Source organism: Apodemus sylvaticus, chromosome 6, assembly GCF_947179515.1.
Source record: "Apodemus sylvaticus chromosome 6, mApoSyl1.1, whole genome shotgun sequence".
Taxonomy (NCBI): domain Eukaryota; kingdom Metazoa; phylum Chordata; class Mammalia; order Rodentia; family Muridae; genus Apodemus; species Apodemus sylvaticus.
Window position 1 is genome coordinate 24,104,300 of NC_067477.1, and position 22,078 is coordinate 24,126,377.

At 43.7% G+C, this 22,078-nt stretch overlaps 1 protein-coding gene across 1 annotated transcript in view; it reads left to right on the top strand.

Annotated features, from left to right (window-relative positions):
• The window catches only part of Kcnk10 (potassium two pore domain channel subfamily K member 10), a 136,187-nt gene that overhangs the window by 111,017 nt on the left and 3,092 nt on the right, over positions 1–22,078 (top strand). Inside the window, exons 5-6 of the mRNA XM_052186707.1 lie at positions 17,259–17,445; positions 21,688–21,830. Coding sequence (XP_052042667.1) covers positions 17,259–17,445; positions 21,688–21,830 — 330 coding nt within the window. The remainder of the gene's footprint in view (positions 1–17,258; positions 17,446–21,687; positions 21,831–22,078) is intronic.

Genomic DNA, 22,078 nt, shown 5'->3' on the forward strand with positions numbered 1-22,078 from the left:
TCCATTTGTTTCTTTTCACATTCTGTGGCAGAAAGGAATTTTGGCTGAGAGCAATAGCCACTGTCTCTCTGCATGAGCTAGGCAGCGGTCAGAAGAACGATAGGGCATCACTACCATTGGTGTTGAGCTGTCAACCGATCTGCTGACTAGGCACAAATAAGTGTGTGTGTGTGTGTGTGTGTGTGTGTGTGTGTTTGCATTCCATAGGCCTTTCCCTTCTAGAGCTGCTGCTGCTTTTGTTGATTAGTTCAATTAGAAGCACAGATATGCATTGCCTGCTTTCAAAAAAGAAAAAGGAACTTCTGCGTGATTTTAAAAATAGGGTGCAAGAAGCTTTGGTGCACTTTCTTGGAAAAAAAAGAATTTTACTAAGTACCGTAACAGAGCTGGCACCAAGAGTGAAGAGGAAAGCAAATATGAACATTTCGAGTGAAGTGCATGGCATATGAGTGCCATATGGCGTGCTCGCAGGGTGAGTGCTGCTTCCTTGGCATGCATCCTGACTTGGCTTCTTGCTCCTTGCCTCTGATGCTCTTTAATCGCGTCTCAATCCCTCTTTGCCCATTGATTCTGCTGTGAGATTGGAGTGGGTTTCTTGCCTGCTAACCCTTTGGAGGGTCGTCAACCTTTTACTCAAGGAAGAGGGGAAGCAGACCTGTCCAGATGGCTACATAAATATGGGACACCTGCTTCCATGAGCTGCCGTCAGATGATTTTTGGAATTGATGGGATTGTCTCCTGCCTAGAAAATGGGCGTGTCCCTTCCTGCCTACTTTCTTTAATGTTCACAGGTATGGCAGCTTGGTGGGGACTGAGGCATCCTGACCGAATTCTTTTCAGAGTCCTAAACTGAAGTGAAGCTGGATTCTTAATCTTTCTACAGAAAATAATTCTAGAAGCAGAGTGGAGTTTATTAAGAGGAGATATTAGCACAGTTTTTAAGTATGGTAGTAACCAGGTACTCACAGAAGAGATAGCACACACTAAAGTGTGGATGTGGGCTGCTCAAGGGAGTCACACTTAAGTGTCTTAGAAGTATTGTGCATGTACTTTTGTTTCCTCTAAAGTTAAACCCATGATGCTTGTTACAAACTATTTATGTGCCAGGGTGTATATGTAAAAAAATGTGACTCCAGAAATGTCTTGGATAGGATTTCAGTCTGACAGAACCATGGGTCTTGAGGGTTGTGCAAGGAGGTTAAGATGTTTTTTACTCTAAGTGTGTTTGTGTGTGTGTGTGTGTGTGACATTTCTTGGCTTAGAGCTTGGAGATAAGGAAGTACTGTAACAGAGTTGGTACTTAAGCATGGGCTATTGGTCTTTCAACATTCTTATAGGAATGTATTTCACACAAAGGAATATTGTCTCTGTGCAGGCAACCTTCACACTGTAGCTGGTGATTCAGTCTGGATTCTGGGGTGCAGGGATCCTTTCCTGATCCCATTGCCACAGGCACAAGCCTGAGTCTAGAGGGCAGGGGCCAGAGCTTCCTGGTTGCTGTGCCTCTTTAAAATGACTTTTGTGGAGACACAGTGACAGGAGAGGAAGAGGGAGATCAGAGGAACCTGGAGTTGTGTTGCATCCTGTGGCCTGGTGCTAAGAGGGCAAAGAGGCAAAGGTGTGAAGCTGGCCCACCACAGTGACCTTTTATGGCTTCTTAAGTTACTTAAGTTCTTCGCCTCTTGCAGGTTTGCAAACTTTTGAGGGCATGCTCCCTTGCTTGAACGAAGCCTTTGGTGTCTTGAATGAGAAATATAACTGGGAGTCTCAGGGGTTTGTACACTTGGTTCGTGGCTGGTGGCACACTGTGGGCAAGCTTTGCTGGGGGATTGTGTCCCGTCCCTTGGGATGCATCTGCAGCCTCCGCATTACGTGCAGTTGGCTCACTGGGCTTTGAGTGTTTGAAGAACTGAGCTCCTGGGTTCTTACTCCTGCCAATTGCTGCCATTCCATCCTTCTACGAGGGACTTTCACCCTCTAAAACTGTAAGCGGATGTAGATTCTTTCCTCCTTAAGTTGCCTTGGTCATAGCGTTTTATCACGGCTGCATGATAACTGATAACTGATGCGAAGCGCAGTGTGTGTGTGCTCTTCCAATCGCCCGCCCCTTTCCTCTGTTCATCTCTGGAACTTCTTGTTTATTGTTCTCCTGCCTCACTGTGCCCCCTTCCCCTTTCTCTATCCTGTAGTGATCCATCACACATCTTTAGCTGTTATGTTTCTAGCAATGTCTTAGGTTCAGATTATTAAATCTCATGATTAAGCAGCAGAGAACCACATCAGCCAGATTTCACGTAAAGTTCATATTGACTCATATCTGCCTGCCTGGTGTCCACAGGGGGCCATTAGATCCCCTAGAACCAGAGTTTAAGATGACTGTGAGTTGTTGTGTTGGAGCCGTGAATCAAAGAGCAATGAGTTCTCTTAACTGCTGAACCATCTTTCAAAATCCCAAGAATAAATATTTTAAGAAGCTTTTCACAGTGAAACCTCTTTTCCAGAGGAAGAACCCTGAGTAAGTACTGTGGGGGGAGAGCTCTGCTTGACCACAGAAAGTTCATCGAGCCTGGGTGTTTACAGTGGATATCTCCGACTCTGTCCTGGGACTTACGAGATATTTAAGATTCACACCCCGCCCCACCTGCTCGCTACCATGTGTGTCAGTTCTTCAGCATCCCCAAACTCCTGTTACATCCTGCCTACAGGAACAACATTATTTGTGTGGCCCTGTTGGAGTTGTGTAATTGATACCTGGTATCCCTGTCACCCTAAGAACTGTGTGATGGCAGCCACCCCCTTCCCTCTGCCCCTGGTTTGCCATACTATTTATAGGAGCTGCCTCAAATCTGGCTACACAAAGAACTATTAATCCACAATTGGGTAGATAAGTTAAAAAAAATATTAGATCTAACCACACATATCTCGATATAGAAAATGATGTCATATGCAAATAAATGCCAGTAGAGTGAGAGAGATCTTAACTTTTGAAGTATAGCTGTTAGGATGAGAAGCTGGTTCAACAGGGAAGCCAACTCCCACCCTGTAATGCTTGTTACAAACTGTATTTATGTGCTAGTCTTTCGTCGCATCTGGGTGACACCGAGATGTGTAACTCTGCAGACCTGTCAACTTCCTTAAAATGTATTATTTGTTTTCACTTAGAAACATATATCCCCCTTTCAGACAATGCTAGGGCATTTTTATTACATTGAAATGAACACTGTAGCTAGTCCAATCCACTGTAGATATGTGTACACACACACACACACACAAAACTCACGATTATTTTCTAGTTATAATGTGAAGGCAACTCATAATAGAGACTGTGTTTCAGTAATAACTGCTCTGTCATGAAATGCTAGGTGAGTGGCCAAGCTAGTGAACCTCCAAACACATCAGCTTCCCAGGCAGACTGCCTCAGGTGGGTTGGACTGGTGACTTGGAAGCCACCAGGGATTATTTTCCTTCTAGCGATGAGTTTTTCCAAAACAGAGAACAACTCTCAGCCAGGTCAAATTGATTAAAAACCAACATTATCAGAACTTACCTTGTCCAAGGCTGGGGAGATGGCTCAGTTGGTAAAGCATTTGCTGACCTGAGTTCAGGGAAAATCTGGGCGTGGCGGCAGGCACTTCAATACGAACGCTGGGGAAGCAGAGTCAGTCAGGTCCCTCGGGACTCATTGTCCACCAAGCCTGCCCTACACGGTGGGCTCCAGGACACTGAGAGGGAAAGACCACCAACCCCACACAAAACTGAGGAACGACTCCAGAAGTTATCCTCTGATCTCCAGACACATGTGTAGGTGCACTTGTGTACACATGTGAATATACATGCACAAATACAAAATTTACGGTATTGATATTCTTGAAAAAATATATTCATCGGATACAGATGTTTGCATATATTTGCAGATAAAAAAGAATGAGGTCCTTGGCTCAGTGGCATGTTTGGAACTTCTATAGAATGTGGAAAAGTTATAATTTGTGGCAGAGTGTAACACAGTTGTGACAACCACAAATACTCCACCAGATTTACAAGCCACCCCTTAGAGCGTTCCAGGCTTCCAGAGAGCCCTTGAGTAACTTCTGGGAACATAACACACACGTCTGTTCAGTGACCATCCGGGGTGAGAGGGCTAAGCCCCTCCCCTTGGTGCATCTCTCACCCGAGTATCATTTAGAGAGACACAATGTACATGCACACCCACAGGCCTATGCTTCTTTATTAAATATTCTTAGCTAGAATCCCATATGAGAAAATCTTCACAGCGTGTCTCTTACTGGATGCAGAGTATGCCCACATTTTCTCTGGGAACTAAAAGGGAGGAAGAATAAGTGTCTTATTAGGGTTTCTTACTGCTGTGATAAAACACCACGACTAAAAGCAACTTGGGGAGGAAAGGGTTTATTTCACATGAAGATTGCAGTCCATTGTGGAGCGAAGTCAGGGCAGGAACTCAAGCAGGAACCTGGAGGCAGGAGATGATGCAGAGGCCATGAGGGAGCACTGCTTATGGGCCTGTTCTTCGGGTATTGTGTCAAGTTGACACGAAACTAACCAGTTCAATAAGCATAAAAATAGATCCAGGACTCGGAACCCTGACAACACACAGATGATGCTGTGCACTGTGTAGTAAGGAAACAGACAAGAGAGATAGCAAGGCAGACTGAGCAGCCCACTGACAGGGAACCTCATGGAACAAACCAGAGGAAGAAGTTCTAGCTTTACCAATAGGGTAGTGGCACACCCTTCCTGCAGGAGGTACGGCTGGACTTGTGCTTTAAGGAATGAACAGCACACATCTGTTCTGATAACCATTAAAAATATTCTATGGATGAAATGTCATTTAAAGAGGCCAGACCACCAAAGCAAAACAAAAACAAAACCCCACAACACTGTGAAGTCACAACAACACATGCAAGAGATGTGCGTGCTTGTGACCAAGTGAGAGCGGCACAAGACCAGTGTGTGCGCATGCATGTGTGTGTTGGGGTGGGGGTGGAGGCTGGAAAACACAGTATCTGTGTGATACCACAATGGTGGACACATGCATGCCATTATCCATGTTTGCACACTACACAGGCAGGAGTGATCCTTGGTGTAGATGATCATCACTGTGTAACTGATAGATCACTATAGAATAATCAGTTGCAGGGGACTTTCCACTCTGGTAGGGATACTGGGAGAGGCTTGGTTTGTGTGGAGGCATGGAGAGAAATGTACTTTCCTCACTTTTTCCATAAACCTAAATCTACTACATTAAAAAAAAAAAAGTCAAAGAACATAGGGCACAAACCCCCACACTGGCATGGTATTTGGGTATCAATGAACAGTGCATCCCTCCAGAGAGCAGAGGGAAGAGTTGCTGAGGTTACAGATTGGAGTGCGGAGAGACCCTGTAGGTGTGCATAAGCCACGGGGCTCCCCATCAGCTTTGAACGGGAGGAGGTGCTGCCCATCTGCAGGAAGAGGAGATGACCCAGAAGAGCAGGAAGCAATTACCGCCTTGGAAGAAGACCAGGTACCCGTGGCCTTCCGTCACCACCCTTGGCAAATGTTCCTAGGATTCTGAAGGCCCAGGCAAGGATCATCTTTTTCACTGTACTGCAGGAAGCACACATTTTTCCCTTGAGGATACGGCCATCGCCCCTTCTATAGGAGACGGTGTGATTCTAGTGGCACTGTGTGCTGTTTCTGGAGAAACACTCCAGGTCATGATCATGCCACCTTCTTTCCCTTCTCTACTCCTGGCCCTGCCCTGCCCAATGGTCCCTTCGTTCACTCCTTTTCTTTCAAATACAACGGTTAGAAAGAGAAAATATAGAGAGGGGTGCCAAGACGAAAATGAAGCCACAGGGACATGCTGTGTTCTAAGAGAGCTGCCACCAGTGTGCGTGTGGGGAACAACGGCACTAGTCATTTTTCCTTGCCTCTACAAGTGGCCCAGGGGCAGGGATTCCACCAGCACCAGGAAACAGGCACCCACCCCCTTCTCACACTTGCTTACATATCCCACTAGCCTCTGGATTGGTCACTGTGTATGCCTTTCCACTCCTTAGACCAGCATCTCCTTCTGGCTGGCCTAGTTCTGCTCTGCCCACTGACCTTTCTAGACAATGCTAGCATTTGAACTCCACAGATAGCCAGACCCCTGGGTCTCAGCAGGTGGTGTGACCTCCCTGCTGGCCTTAAGAGAAGGACAGCTCCTGCCACAACCCTAGGTCCCAAAAGGGCACAACCCTGGCACAAAACAGCTGAGATCAACTGTGTCTCTTAACTGTGCTGTCCTAAGAGTCAGAAATAGGGCTGTGTCCTCGGTCTGCCTCCAAATGACTGAAGCCAGCTTCCCCCGTAACCTCCAGGAGTGGCAGTTACAGATAAGTAGCTTAGTTTAAAACTAGGGTAATTTAAACAGGAGATAAAAAACAACAAAAAAAATTCCTCCAGGAAAATGTTTAATTGAAAAGAAAGTGGGTGTTAGAAATTCTATAACATCGGTTTCTTGACACTCAGGCTGTCTGAGGACAGTGACCAAGTGCTTGATTTTTTTGGGAGTTATCTGGGCCTAGAGGTGTTAATCAGAAAATGGCTTTTTTTGGGGAACCTCCCCCCCTAGTGGCTTAATGCAACATTCCCATGTAATCCACAAACCGGCCAGTGTGTCTTTGGAGACATCCTGGCATTATTGTATCCCTGGTGAGTTCTTTCCTGGTGATAAGGGAAAAATAGGCAGGCATGTTCCACAGAAGAAAAGAGCACTTTGAGCAGAGGTCTTAGATACCAATCAAGTCCCAGGAAGCCTGGAGAACTAAATGGAAGGAACCCAGACCAGCAGAGTGGTTTCTGTGTGTCCCAGCAGAAGCCAGAGCTGGGTCTGTTCAGCAAGACAGTGTAGCCACAGTTGCTGCTGCTGGTGGTGATGCTGGTTGTGGCAGGGCCCTTTGGAGTCAGCACAGAACACACCCAGATGCTATATTCTCAGCACAAAGGACATATGTTTCTCCAGAGGGGCAAGTGGGGGTTGGTTGGGGATCCAACTAAGGCTGACAGCAGGTGTTTGCGTGGAGTGATTTTTTTTTAATGGGAAAAGGGGAGTTGGTAAGTCCTCATTGGGTAGGGCAGCCAGGGTAACCAAACAATGAGTTTTTATTGCTGGACCTTAGGCGCTAGCTTTGGTGATGTAATCTAATGGTTTAGCAAAGGAGAGGGAAGAGGCAAGACAAGAGCCCTTCAATGGAGGTGATGGTGGTGATGGTGGTGATGGTGGAGATTGTGGTGGTGTTGCTGCTGTTGCTGGTTAGAAGCACTATGGTGATTCCCCTGAAATGCGACATGACAGTGTTGTTCTGGCCACCAGCCTCAGGAAGTAATAAGTCATGTGGCCGATGATCTTCTTACCTAACAGCAAATGATGTGCGAAGGGCTGCCACCCAACCCTCCCTACCATGGAAGCTCCTACGTGTTCCTCACCGATTCCTGGGAGAGTCCTTTCAAAGGTCCAAGTCCTTTTCAGTTTCTGTACTGCGTGGGGGATCTCTTTCACCAGACTAAGGAAGGAAATCCAAAGGTTCAACAACAAAACAACTAAAAGACCCACTGACTGTTCAGCCACAACTGGTACTCACTTGGCTTAGGGGCTTAGAACTGCATCAGTGGTGGCCACTAAGTCAACTGAAGGCTGGGCTTGCTCTAATATGACGTGAGCATCACAAGCCTGGTGGGTTTTTTCCTCCTCCTCCTCCTCCTCTTTTTTTTGCCGTTAGGGTCTCTTTTTCTAATCCTCCGCAAAGAAATGGTTAAACAAGAGAGTAACTGTATGTTCCCATCATGTGCTCAGAACTAAGAATCATTGTCCAGAAAGCAAGAAACTAAAGCAGATTCAAGAAGAAAATCAGAGGAGGTCAAGGGAAAGGAAGAGTGGAAGAGTGGGAAGGAACAATTGGGTGGAGGGACCTTCGTCTACTGATGACACTAAGGCATTGTTTGCTCATTTTGTTTTGGTTTTACTTAATCTGGCTGATGCTAGAAGCTTCCCACAGATCTTCCAGTAGACAAGTTTCTCACTTACCTTAATTCTTGGACATGTAATAGATGGGTGTTCCAGGCAGCCCACTGGAAATCTCAGAAATAACCTCTCTCCACACCTCAACCTCTCGTGGATGCTAACTAAGATGCCGACCTCTCTGTGTGCTGATCGCCCTTGGTGGTTTTGGCAATTGGCCATTAAGAAATGGACAAGGAAAAGGTAAAGTGCCTTTAGATAATGTCTAACTTTACCCAGTAAGTGTTACACCTGCTTTAGGGTCACAGTCACTGCTCTGCACTCCGTTCTAGCTCCCAGACAAGACTCTTATCCCTCCTAGGTATCTCTGCCAGGGCTTAGGACTTTCTCAATTCCCACCTTATCAGGAGATCTGGCACAATCTCATTCACAACAGACTTGATGACAATCATGGTTTCTTCTTGGTGAACATCCACAATTTAAAGAGGGGAAGTCACTTCCCTTTAAGAAGATGAACCTCATGGCATGGTAGATGTTCTAAGTTCCTTTCTCTTTCATAGAATAATCCAAGCTCTCCTTCAAAATTTAATGTGGAGAGGTGTTTTGCATGTGTGTATGCTTGTGTGCTACGTGCAGCCTAGTGTCCATGAAGACCAGAAGTGGGTGTTAGATCCTCTGAAACTGAAGTTACTGATGGTTGTGACCTGCCAATGGATGCTGGGAGTTAAACCTGGATTCTCTGGAGGAGCAGCCAGTTCACTTTAACCGCTGTGCCACCTCTCAAGCCCCAAACTCTTAAATAAAACTTTGCACTGTTAAACCAAGAAAGCACCAAGTTGGCCAATGTGCTTTAAGTTGCAAGATGACTCTGAGTCAGGGGCTGGATATAACTGTGTTTCAAAAACCAAAAAAAACTACCAGAGAATGCTGGTAGAGGATAGTTAGGGTGATTTGGGTTTTTGAAAGAACCCAATAAATCATGTTCCTTCTTTGTCACTCCAAATATGAACTAACAAGGGTAGACCAAATGCCCATATACTTAAAATACACAAACCTTTAAAAAATTAAAGCTTACTGTATCCTCTAAATATTGTTGAATAGGATTTCTCCATGAACAGATGGGTTCCCTAATATAAAACCATAGTTAGTTGGGATATCTTCTTGGGGAAATCTTGTTCTCAAATCGAAAAGAAGAGCCTTGCTACAGTCGCTGGGTCAGAGTAAGGGCACAGTGGCCACGTGTGTTGTGGTGGCTGGAACACCTTGCAGCCTCTGTGGGAAATGGGTGCCTATTCTTCTGTGTTTATGGGCCCTATCTACAGTACAGTGCTTAGCAAAGGAGCTTAGTCTTAAATTTTGTTATCTGTCTGGGTCATTGTTGTTGTGGCATTGGTGTACATTATTTGGGGAGGGGCATCATGGCATCATGCTGCCAAAACGTGTATAGAATAAATTTAGAATTTGGATAGGTAGATATTGGTGGATAGGTAAAGATCAGTTCGGATTGCTGGGTAACAGCAGATATGGTTCTTCTCAGGAACCATATCTTTCCCATTCTTCCTTTCCACACCTCAACTAGAGAAAATGACCATTCTTCCACTGAGGTGGGATCTAGTTCATTTCCCTGTATTGGCACTGCCTATGGAAGGCTCTGGCATCTGGGCCCAAGCTTCTGCACGTCTAGCCAACAGAGGTGTAAAGAGCAACCATTGCAGGTGGCACACTGCAGAGGACATGAAGAGCAGTGCCCCTGCTGCCCATCATTCACTCCTTTCTCCATTTTCTCTGCTGTGTTCTTAGGCACTGAAATTTTACCTGCAGTAAATACTAAGGCAAGATACCATGGATGCTGATGGCATCTTTAAAGGTTTCGGTCACTTTCAAGTGCTTCTGACCTGGGACCAGTAGAGGATGTATAGCTAAAGGAAGAGTAACGTAACTTTCCTGACTCCCTCCCTTTTCCTGCCCCCTCTTCCTTTTCTTCTTTCTCTCTCTTGTGTTCCTTTGACCCTTCTTCCCTCCCTCCTCTCCCTCTTCTGTTCCCCCTTCCTTTTCTTTCCTGCCCTCCCTCTCTCTTGCTCACTCTCTCACCTTTCTCTGCTCTCCTCTGGCAGCTCCTCCTGCCTCCATCTCCTCCCTCCCCCACCCCCACCTTCTGCCACATCTTTCACAATTCACACAGCCCATGGTAGAGAAAAGTACTCATAATTAGGTTTTGAAAAGATTGAATTTCCAATACAGACCATCCGTTCCAATAACCATTTATTTCCAAAGGTTAGCAGACACTAACTTTTGAAATTTTTAATTAAAGTCTTTCCGGAGGGCCAACTGCACTTTCCCCTGCCGGAATGTGCTTCTCTGCTCTCCTCTGGCCCTTGCCTTCTCTTTCTCCCCTTTACTGAAACCCTAGCCACTCTCAGAAGGGCCTGCACTGAGTGTACTTGGGAAGTCCTGGGTCGTCTGGTTCAGAGGAGGAAGCCTGCCTCAGAGGTTTTAGCTTCATCCATCAAAAGTGTTGATCTGCTATTAGGACACATCCAAGGTCAACAAAAACAAACAAACAAAAAACACAAAAGCAGTGGGTAGGACTTGAAAGAAAGCCCCTACTGTGCTGTTGCTCTGGGCTGTTTCCACAAAAAAAAAAAAAAAAAAAAAAAAGTGCCAAAGACCATGATCAGAGTCCTCCTACCTTGTATATGAAGGAAGTAAAGAAAAAGGAAGCTGAGAGGCGGATACCTGAGGGATCTGTGTTTTCTACCCCAGCACAAAGAAGCAGTGCTTGAGAAGGCCAGTTTGCCAGCTGGCGGTCCTCTGCAAGTGGAACATCATGGTTGCAGTCGGAGTGAAATGGTCAGTGAAATGGTCAGGATGAAGAAAGGACTGTTTGGCATTATTCTACACAGATACCTAGAATAGTGTGCTTTCAATAGAAATGAAGTGTGTGGCATTGATATTGCTGTTACAACCACGTTACCCATAGTGAGGCTACGTATCAGCAAGAACGTGCATCTATTCTGTTAGAACATGGTGCAGATTCAAATGTCACGGATGCCAGTGGCAGCCCTACTCTCCAACATGTTTGTAGTGAAAACCTTATGACTGTCAAACTGCTAGCATACCATACAACTATGGATAGAAAAAACAAGGACATTTCATCCTATTAATTTGTAATGAAGGATAGCCAAATTTTAATTTATAAAGAAGCAAACATACATGCAACCTGTAAATGAAATAAGCATTCCAAATAAGCTCTGTTCTGGTGATCCTAGTCCTACGTCCTTCAAAAGAGGATGATTATAACTTTGATGCCCAGTTGGAAGAGGTATGGACCTAATACAGGCTGTGTGAAAATAATGCGAAGATGTAGAGACAACTGCAAAAGCTTGACAATTTCGTCTTAGAATTACAAAAACAAAACAAAAAAAAATCCCACAAAAATCAAGCAGGAAAAATCCAATGCTGAAAAACTTGTCTGAAGAGGAGAAGGAAATTTTTATAAAAGAATATGTGTAGCTATTTCCTCTGAATTGAAACATTCCCTGCTGGAAGGAGGAGGGAAGTTCCTAAGACTCTCCAAGTAATTCAAATCTATCAGGATGTTGAGGAAACTTGGAATGCACAGGAAGTTCCAGAAACTTACAAGATTCACAAAACTTCTCCATGAGGCTTTTTGAGCATTCACAATTGGAGAAGCATTTTGCAGATTGTTCTAGCTTGGCACCTTTTGTAAGCTGTCAGCCATGTCAGGGCAGACTTTTTGGTGATGGAGTTGCTTTTGGGGCCCTCCCTCGTCCTAAAGACAATCCCTCACCTCTGTTCCTCACTGGTTCACTAAAGCAAGACATGTAAGGAAATGGGTTTTTTTTTTTATTTTGGTCTGTTGTTGGTGCCCTCTCTGTGGCAAATAGATGTTTGCCTCTTTAGGAAATGTCACACAACAAATGTATTGAGAAACATACCCTCTGCCATGTAGTTTCGTGTGAGGAAAAAAAAAGAAAAATGAAAGGAGTGGAGTTAGATTTTTTTTAAAGAAAAAAAACCCTCTGAAATATGACAGAAAGCCCAGAGAATTTGATATGGATGTTCTGATTAATGTGCTTTTAAAAAGTTAAACTTTTTAACAGCTGAGTTAAGAGATGACCCAGTTGCTTTGATGATGTCACCAGAATTTAAATATGCAACCCCATTATCTCCAAAATGACAGTGCAAGAATTTTCGAAGAAATCAGAGTGCTTCTAGCAACCATCCAGAGAGATTATGACACATAAATGGTCCTGTGAGCCTATGGCAACTACAGGTAGTTTAGCAGAGACCATGCAAAACTTGTGGAGATGCAGATGGTCAGATTTGGGAGTTAGCATCTTGGGCAAACTCAACCCCCTAGTTCCCATCTGTTGGAAATCTATAAGAGTTTGGGAACCAACAGAACTTTACTTAAAAACAACAACAACAACAACAATAACAACAACAACAACAAAAAACCGAAGAAGCCAGGAGGTACCAAATTCAAATCCACAACATTTGGTAGGAATTCTGGAAGTCTTCAAGGAGGGTTTGTTTTATTATTTCCCTGTGGGTTCCAACACTTGGATACCAGTATTGTTTCATTACTGATTAATTTAGTAATTCATTTAATTCAGTTAACTGATACAGGTTAGGCCACAATGAGGTATATTAATGACGGAAGACAACAGAACTTCCATATTTTATTGAAACGCTCAGTCTCTTTACCCTGACTTTTGACTTAATAAATGTACTTAAAATGATCTTACTGTTGTGGAATAAGTTAAGAATATTATCATTTATGAATGCAATTTTTTCTCTATCACAGAGTTTTTAATCAGCTCACAGGATTAAAAACAGTATTATTTCATCTATGAAATAGTTTTGCATGGCAAAACCTCAGTGTACTGAATTGATAAACTGATGACATGTGTCATACTTGTTAAGCTCAGTCTGGTTAAATATATATATTCATATCTCTGTGTGTATATACACATATATGTATATGTATGTATATACACACAGATTTGTATATTTGAACTCTAGGTGTTTCTTGTATGTGTTGTCCATGAAGAGTTTTCTACATGTTCTCAGTAGTGTGCTTAGAGTGTCTCTACCATGGAGATCATAGACATTGGTGTTCAAATACCTTCTTTTAAGTTTCTAGAGTGTTTTCTGGCTGTTATAATGTTGAGACTATTAGTTATGTAGACCTTTTAGAAGAAATCTTGGCAGAAAACATAAAAAGAAAACAAAAAATCCATCCTTTGGCAAGATGGTGGCTACTCTCTCCTTCACTGGGAGAAGTCATCCTCGGCTTGTGTTCCCATGGCGACATGTTTGAATTTCAACAAAGCCCAACTACACCATAAAAGAAGGCTCTGTGTATCTAGCTCCTATCCCTAGCATTTCTGTCGCAATATCTTTGAATAAAATCTTTGATGTCCAGGCTGAAAACGCACACTAAAAATACTCCTAAGGCAGACAAAACAATCTGGATAATGTATGTCAGAATTATAAGAAAGCACATAAAAATTGGAAGTAGTGCAGACATTATTACAAAGGGGTGAAAATCAAATTAACAACAACAACAAAGCAGCCAATGAACAAAAGTATCTACAAGCTTACTAAAACAACCTTGTTTCTGTAAATGGAAAAACAAGTGAGAGGATGTGTTCACAGTAACTGGACATGGAGCTTGGCCTCTTGATGTCTGAAGTAGGCCAACAGAATGAGCGGTTTACACGCAATCCTCTCCAAGCTCTTCACATTCCTCCTCCTCCTACTTATGATGCTCCAGTCCTTCCTTGGTAGAATTGCACAGACAGAGAGATGGATTTTGAGTTCTTTAAGAATTCCTGTAGTCAGCATTGGCTGGATATATATGAGCTAGTTTTTTCTAACAGTGTCTCCTAGGTATTTCATAACAGTATCTGTTGATGGAGTTGAAGACCAACTCTTCTGTCCTAACTAGTCTACAGAGCAAAGGAAGGAAGACTGGGTTAGAAACACAAAATAGCCTCATCACATCTGCTCAAACACCACATCCAGCCACACAAACCATTGGTCCATAAACCATGTGATTTTTTGCCTAGGGTCAGAACCATTCTATAAGTGGTATTGAGACACAGGACTTGAAGAGACAGACAGGATGAGGCTCGGGCCTCTCAGTTCTCCTCTGTAGCTTAGTCCATATATCATAGCTGCTAATGGCAGCTCTTGCAGTTTCAGAAAGTTGATGTGAGTAGGAGGAAATGAATGGACAGGCAAATGAGAGAGAAAAACACCAAACCAAACCAATCAACCAACCAACCCATCAACCAATCAACCAACCAATCAACCAGAAACCCTACCAACATTATGAACTAGAGAGCCTCAGCCAGGATTAGCACAGGAGGATCAAAGGAAGAGGAAGATTTTTTTCCCCAAATTGAAAATGTGATTATATGGGGTAATATTTCCAGAGAGGGACAAGGGGTGGTGACCTCCTGAAGCTGAGTGGAAATCATCTTAAGCTAGGAGGAGACATTTTTTCACTCAAAAAGAGAAATAATAAGTCTGGCATTACTCTCAGTAAAGGAAAGACTTAAGCCTTTACATCAAAGGCACCAGTTAACCACTGAGCACTTGGCAGCCTCTGCCAAGACCTTTATACACATTTCATTTTTCTAAACCACACCCACAAGGTGGGCTTTCTTGTTTCCATTTTATTGGAGTTGAGAAGTTTGAGGTTACTCAGTTGGAACAGAATGTGTCTCAGGTAGTCTGTCCTTAAGACTGTGTCCAGAAAAGCCCTTCTGTAGTAGGAGCGCATGCTTGCAGAGTCAATGCCTGGAGTTCAACACATGATAGGGGCTGAGGCTCCACGTGTGCTGAAAGCTGATATTCAGGGAAGGCAGTTGGCTTGTTTGCTGTTATCTGGTGGATAGCAAAAGTACACATGCCCAGAATAGCAGATATTGCTACAACTTGGGGGCTCACACCTTGTTTTTATAATTGAGCATGGATATATACATTATTTCATACACCTAAACATTGTCATGAATTTCTCAAGTCCCCCAAATTCCTCAAATAATGAAATGTTCCAAACATCATTCCTGGGAATTCAGGAGTGTTCTGGTCAGTGTGGGCAGGAAGTGGAAAGAGAAATGTTTACCTTGCTAGTGAAGTCACTAATAGATGCTTCCATGAGGACAGTAGCACCCAGCCTTTGCTAGATACTTGCCTCCTCCTCCATCAAGCAAACCCACCTGCACCCATCTCAGGAGGTTGGCTAGATCTTCTGCTTCCCACAGAACACCCTTCTTTGCCAACCACTTCCTCATTTAGATGAGGGTTGTGTACACATCTTAATGTAGAACTTAACACCACACAAACATTTAATCCACTTGAATTTCATTATGCATTTGAGGAGGGCGATTTGTAGAAAGGGGGAATGATAGTTCCCTTGCCAGCAGTTAGATGAACATAACAGTCCACCATGGGATCCGCTCTTGGGCTCTGCACTTTTCTTGCATGTCTATGAACTAAACCAGACTAGTAAGTTCCTGGCTTGTCAAAGAGCTAAGCTGCTTCTCCCCAAGGCTCTCCTATTCAACACAGCAGGAATTCATAAAATAGATACAGTATCCCCCATGGTTCTCAGGTAACCAATCTCTATTGACACTGCTAGGAAAAGACACTTTTGTGTTATATCAATTATATTACTAGACACATTTTTTTTTTCAGAAGGCCTTTCTGAGTCTATGAGGAGACAGGTATACAGGTTAAGTTGCTTTTCCCTTCTCCCACTTTATATGCTAACTGCCCTCTGAGAAGTCAGGGGGAGTAACTTGCTCTGAATTTCCTTAGCTTTTCCCAGAGTTTACACAATGACCACTTTTTATCCCATCTTCCTATAATGGACACAAGATGACCTGTTCCTCAGAAGGATTGCTTTTGGTGTCTTGTGTTAGAGAGGGCCAACTTTATTTGGCAATTTTCTTTGAGCAGAACAATTGTTGAATAACCTGGAGAGCTGTTTCCTTCATGAGCACAGGGCTGAGCAATAATCACATCAGAATTCTAATCTTGGCTTTGACCCTCATTAGCAGCATCATTTTGTGTAAGTCCCTTAGCTCCTCTTGGTGTCTGTTTTATATCAATAAAATGAGAAATATAAATGCAGTTGGTTTCTCCATGTTCTGAGATTCTTTGACTTTGAAGAGATCAGGAACAATGAATGACTGGGAAGTGGATTTTATATGTAGTCCCCAAAGTGCTGTGTAGTTTCGACAAAATCAACCTAAGCAATGTAGACAGGCCATGCAGTCTGATGTTAAACACCCAAATCATATATTTACACCATTAAATGATATTGAAGACCCCTGATTCCAGAGTCATCTTCTCTAGCACCAGTTCTTGGAGTCTGGAGAGGATTTAGACCATCCCACTAGAGGCAAGGCCAGGTTAGACGATAGTGCATATGAAGGACTCAGCACATCTACCTTGGACAAGGCTGGTGTGATTCATTTGTACCAGTACCAATTGATCTTTTAGAAAGGGACCTTGTCATTCTGACTCATCTCCTATGATATATGGTGATGCAATCAACATACACAATGACCACAGCACTAACTCAACATGTACTTAGAGATGTGTGCATTCCACACATGGGGATTATAGGTAAAGTGACAGACTAAAATTGGCTGGAGTCCCACAAACGAGTGATGGTGGATTTTTGTTGTTGTTAGGATTCCATTTTCTTTTGTCTTCTCTCCTTCTATTGGGAGGCCTGAAGAATGTGGGCAATGAGCCTCCTCCCTCTTACAATCCAATGCTATTTCTCCCTCCCCTAGCCAATCATTTTTGACACTGGCAGTGTGTGAACAGCCCTGAATGTCAGATCCCCAATAGGTCAGTAGCATATGAAAAGTGTCAGCCAGCTAGATCTTCTTGGGAAATAATTACTACAGTCACACTAGTGACTCAGATCACAATTGGGCCATATTAATAAATCCATGCTGGAGATATTCAAAGCACAAACAGGGTCCAACTTCAAGTCTGGGGTTTTCCTAGACCACCTGCAAGCTTCTGTGTATGTTTTTCCCTAGCTCCTGTCCACTGGTGTTATCAGATTTCTACACAGCTGCTTCTGGAGAAAGGTTGAAAACCATGGACATAGCTAGCACCCACCTCTGGGTACCTGTTCTCTGAATCCAGGATACTGCCTCTGACTTGTCTATCAATCTTATTCCTTTGCTCTCCCCAGAAAAAGCAAGTGAGTCAGACCAAGATCCGGGTCATCTCAACTATTCTCTTCATCTTGGCTGGCTGCATTGTGTTTGTGACAATCCCTGCTGTCATCTTTAAATACATTGAGGGCTGGACAGCCTTGGAGTCCATCTACTTTGTGGTAGTCACTCTGACCACAGTGGGCTTTGGTGATTTTGTTGCAGGTAAGCAATCTGGACGTACTCAGTCACTTGGGCCTTCCTGGGGAAAACAATCTGTTGCATGTCCTTTTCAAAATCATGATGCCCAGGGTTGGGGATTTAGCTTAGTTCTAATGTGCTTGGTCAGAAATCCCAAGGCCAAGGATCCAGATCAAAAGAAAGACTCAATATCACGGTAACAGGTATTTTCAGAGGAAGTAAACAAAATGGCTCAATATTTGGAAAGTCACTGTTATATAAGCAGTATCAAGTTGTCTGTCTATCTATCTATCTATCTATCTATCTATCTATCTATCTATCTATCTATCTATCTATATATATATCTATCTATCTATCTACCTACCTATCATTTTCCTTCCTGAGAAGAAATCTAGGCCCCTGCTCCTTAGATGCTGACTTAGTGTTAGCATCACTGAATGCATTATGTACAGATGATGTGAAGTTTTCATTGAACCTGGGCTTATTAACTGTATTAAGGCTCCTTAAGTCAATAGATAAAGACTACAATTAGCCAAAGGCAAATATCAGACTCGGGAACAGTTAGCATTGCTGCAGTGGCCAGCAGGTAAGTTCCTAATGCTGAAGTAAGAGTCTCTGCTACCCAGATGTAAGACACCCCTGCACTCCCAGGCTTTCCCTTTTGCACAGTACTCAACCACTATGGTCTGGATGGAATCCTAATGCCTGGGAGAGAAACTGAGCTATGAAGGGCAACTTCCTGTAAGCCTGTTTAGGCCATCCCTTGGCAGTCACCCATAGGTAATGGACCCTGGGGAAAGGTGGCTGGGCTTCTGATCTAAAGGAAATACCTGTAAGATCAGAGGAGCAAAGAGCTGCTTCCCACTACCTTTAGACACTTAACAGAGCAATTTATACGGGGGAGTGTTGACGACTGCTGGGCTAGCATCAATGACCCAAGGACTATCTATGAATAGTCTGAGCATTTGCGATGGACCCTGCCCTCTAAGCAGTAGCTTTGCCCAATCTGTTGATCTGGATGAAGAAGCACAGAGCTCTGATTTTGAGAACTGAAAGAGAAAGCCCTTCTGAGCACAGGAGTGGCCTGGTGAGCTCAGGGAAAGGCTCAAAGCCTGTTTCTGTGTTTTAGTCTCTATTACTACACCCTGTGGATTGAGCTCTCTGTGCATTCTGGTGCTTTGAATTTCATTACTCCAGAGAGGGCGAGCTACACTGTCCTTGGATCTGCACTGTTTGGGAGGGTCTTTCTTATGAGTGGTTACAAAATTCTATTTCCTTTACATAGAGGCCTCCATAAACTAGGGTCTTTTAACCTGCACAATGCTAACTGAAATGGACCATGTTCTTATTTTATTTATACATATCCGTGTGTGTGTGTGTGTGTGTGTGTGTGTGTGTGTGTGTGAGTGCACGCACGTGCGCGCACTCACACAGATGAGGCTCATGTTCTCTTGCTTAGACCAGAAGCCAGCAAACCCCAGTGATTTTTTTGTATCTCTACCCTGCTTGGAGCTGGGATAACAGGAATTTGTGGGATGTCTGGCTTCTTAGGTGGGTGCTAGTATTTGAACTCTGGTCCTTGTGATTGTGTAGTAAGTGTTCTTAACTGCTGAGCTGTTCTCTAGTTTTCAGAGCTCACATGGATCAACCAGGCATTTGTGCGCCTGCAAAATGCACTCTGGGAGTCGCCAGCTTATTTGTACATAGACCTCTCTTGTCCCTCCAGAGGACAGGCTCTGGGACCTCTGAAGATACCAGAACTAACATTGCTCAAAGTCCCCCATAAAAACACAACTTTTACATAGAATGTATTCACATCCTCCTGTGCATGTTCAACCATTTATGTGCAGATGGCATATAATACTCAATGGAAAGGAAACACTATGCAAATAGTCATCCTAATGTATTTATTGTTTAGGGAGTGGTGAGAATGACAAGTCATGCACACGTCTAATACCAACACAATGTTTTGTTTTGAGTAATTTCGGTCCACCTCTGGTTGAATCTGTGATATGTGGGATAATTAGTACTCTGTGTGATTGGGAAGGTTTCTGGACCATTCAAATAACCACGAGTTGATGGTCACTGTGATCTGATAGGTTATTAGCTCTACTAGAAATTCATCTGAGGGTGGGAGAGAACCACTCAGGACTGACTGAAGCTTTCTTTTACTGCGGACCCACTTTGGGACAGCCTAATGTTGCTGCAGTATTTCACAACCCTGACTGTGAACATGCAGAGCTTACAATGCTGGCCATGGCGGATGAAAGGCTACACAGAGGGACATGCTCTGTATTGTTGGCTAGCACACACCAGTGGCAGCCTTGGCTGAGTGCTAGGGATTTGCAAAGGTAAATGTTTACTTAGCCTAAAGGGAAAAGAATATTTAAGGAAATGGGCTTAGTACACAACCCTGTAAACAGTTGGCTACAGGGGAGAATAAACCAGAGGAAAGAAGGACCTGACACCTTGGAATCATTAATTTTTACTTTTTATTTTTTGTGTGTATAATTTTTTTCTGAACATATGTTTGTTCATCACAAGTGTGCCCGATTCCCTTTGAAGCCAGAAAAGACGACGTCAAGTCCCCGCAATGTGAGTTACAGCCACCATGTAGGTCCTCTGTAAGAGCTCCAAGTGCCCTTATAGCCAGCTGCATCTCCAGCCCCGTTCCTACTGCAGAACAATTCATGGGCTGTGCTGCAGATTAGTTTTGATTTTATTAAGAGCCACAGGTCCCAGTGGGTTCTATCAAGTTTTCTAAGCCATTGTCGCCATAGAGCTTCAGTGATGGTGGACATGGTGACCACCACAACCCAGTGGACAAGGCTAGAAAAATTTCATCACCCAGTGTCTTGATTGTTAGTACAGCACCCATGAGTTGTCTTAGAAGCACCCTGCCTGCTCTCTGGGTGAGCGAAGGGTGCTGTCAGCAGTGCAAACACTGAGACTGGAATAAGTAGGCTAATTATTTGGAATAAATGACCATTTCTATTAATGGAACAGCTAGTCAATACCATTAGGCAACTGGCCAATTTGGTTTGATGGATTTTTTTACTGTAATCTTTATTCATAAAGTGATGGGATTGAACTAGATGCCCTCACAGGTATGGTTTAGCTCTCAGCTATGGTAATTCCAATTGCCTGGCCTAATGGACCCCCTGGGTGAGCATCATGTAAACAGCACCCCTCACTTAGCATCAGATCACTATTTCACGGATCAAAGTCTCAGTAATGCTGTTACACTTAATTTTACTTCTGCACACACACTCATCTCTAATGCATGTGAACTTTAGAAGGAAATAAAGTATTTGAAATCATTTGGTACTGTATGTGTATGTGTGTGTGTGTGTGTGTGTGTGTGTGTGTGTGTGTGTGTGTATTTCTTCTCTTTTCATTTTCCTTCTCCTTTCCCAACTCCTCCCTTCCTCCTGGTTTCTTCCTCTTGTTCTCTCCCCTCTCCCCTTCTTCCCCCTCCTACTCCTTTCCACTCTGTCAGTTTATCTGTCTGTCGGTCTGTCTGTTGTCATCAGCATCATCAGTCGTAATCTTCTTCCCCCGATCCATCATCCTCTCTTCTTTTCAGAGCCAAATTCTTACCATGTAGCTCTGGCTCACTCTGAACTCACTGTGTGGCTCAGGCTGGCCTTGAATTTAAGAGTGTATCCTGCAGCCGGGTGGCTGTGGTGCACACCTTTAATCCCAGCACTCTGAGAGGCAAAGGCAGGCGGATTTCTGAGTTCGAGGCCAGCCTGGTCTATAGAGTGAGTTCCAGGACAGCCAGAACTACACAGAGAAACCCTGTCTCGAGAAAAACAACAACAACAACAACAAAAAGAATGTATCCTGCAGCCTTTGCTTTTTGAGTGATGAGATAGATTACCAGCATGTGCAAGCCCTCGCAGTATTGAACCTGTGTTAATGAGGAGAATTCAGAGAAGTTTGAGAAAAACAAAATGATAGGTGGCGGGTAGGCCAGCATCTGAAAATACTTTTCCTGTGAAGTTAATTCTTTTGTCAGTGAGAGTAGATGACTCAAGGTGGCCCCTGGCATTTTTCTGTTCCAAAATGAAGGGTTATTTTGAGTTGTTAGGAATCAAAGAAATTAAGCAACAAGCCAGACTCCAGTTTCTGTTGGGTCTTGTTTCCTGCAAGCCTAATGGCCTAGAACTATATGTGGAAATGACATTTCCCTCCACGGGCTGGAGTTTACTCTGCCAAAGACCAACTGCTGACCATGCTAAAGTACCATTTGCTTGTTTTCAGGGGGAAATGCTGGCATCAATTACCGAGAGTGGTATAAGCCTCTGGTGTGGTTTTGGATCCTTGTTGGCCTGGCCTACTTTGCAGCTGTCCTCAGTATGATTGGAGACTGGCTGAGGGTTTTATCCAAAAAGACAAAAGAAGAGGTAGGACCCCTTCCAAGCCCCACAGATGTCCTTGACACTCTTCATTGAGAAATGTCTGTTTCTGACTCCATGAAAGGATTGTGTGACTTCTTTTTCCATTTATTTAGAAGCTAAGTTGAGTCCACAGTAGTTATTTCTAGATATCTTAGTAAATAACTGCTTTAAAAATGTAAAGAAAAAAAAAGGAATGACAAGCGAGGGTGGTGGGTGGCTTCAGAGAGAATGTGGTTGCTTGTGTGAGCAGCCAT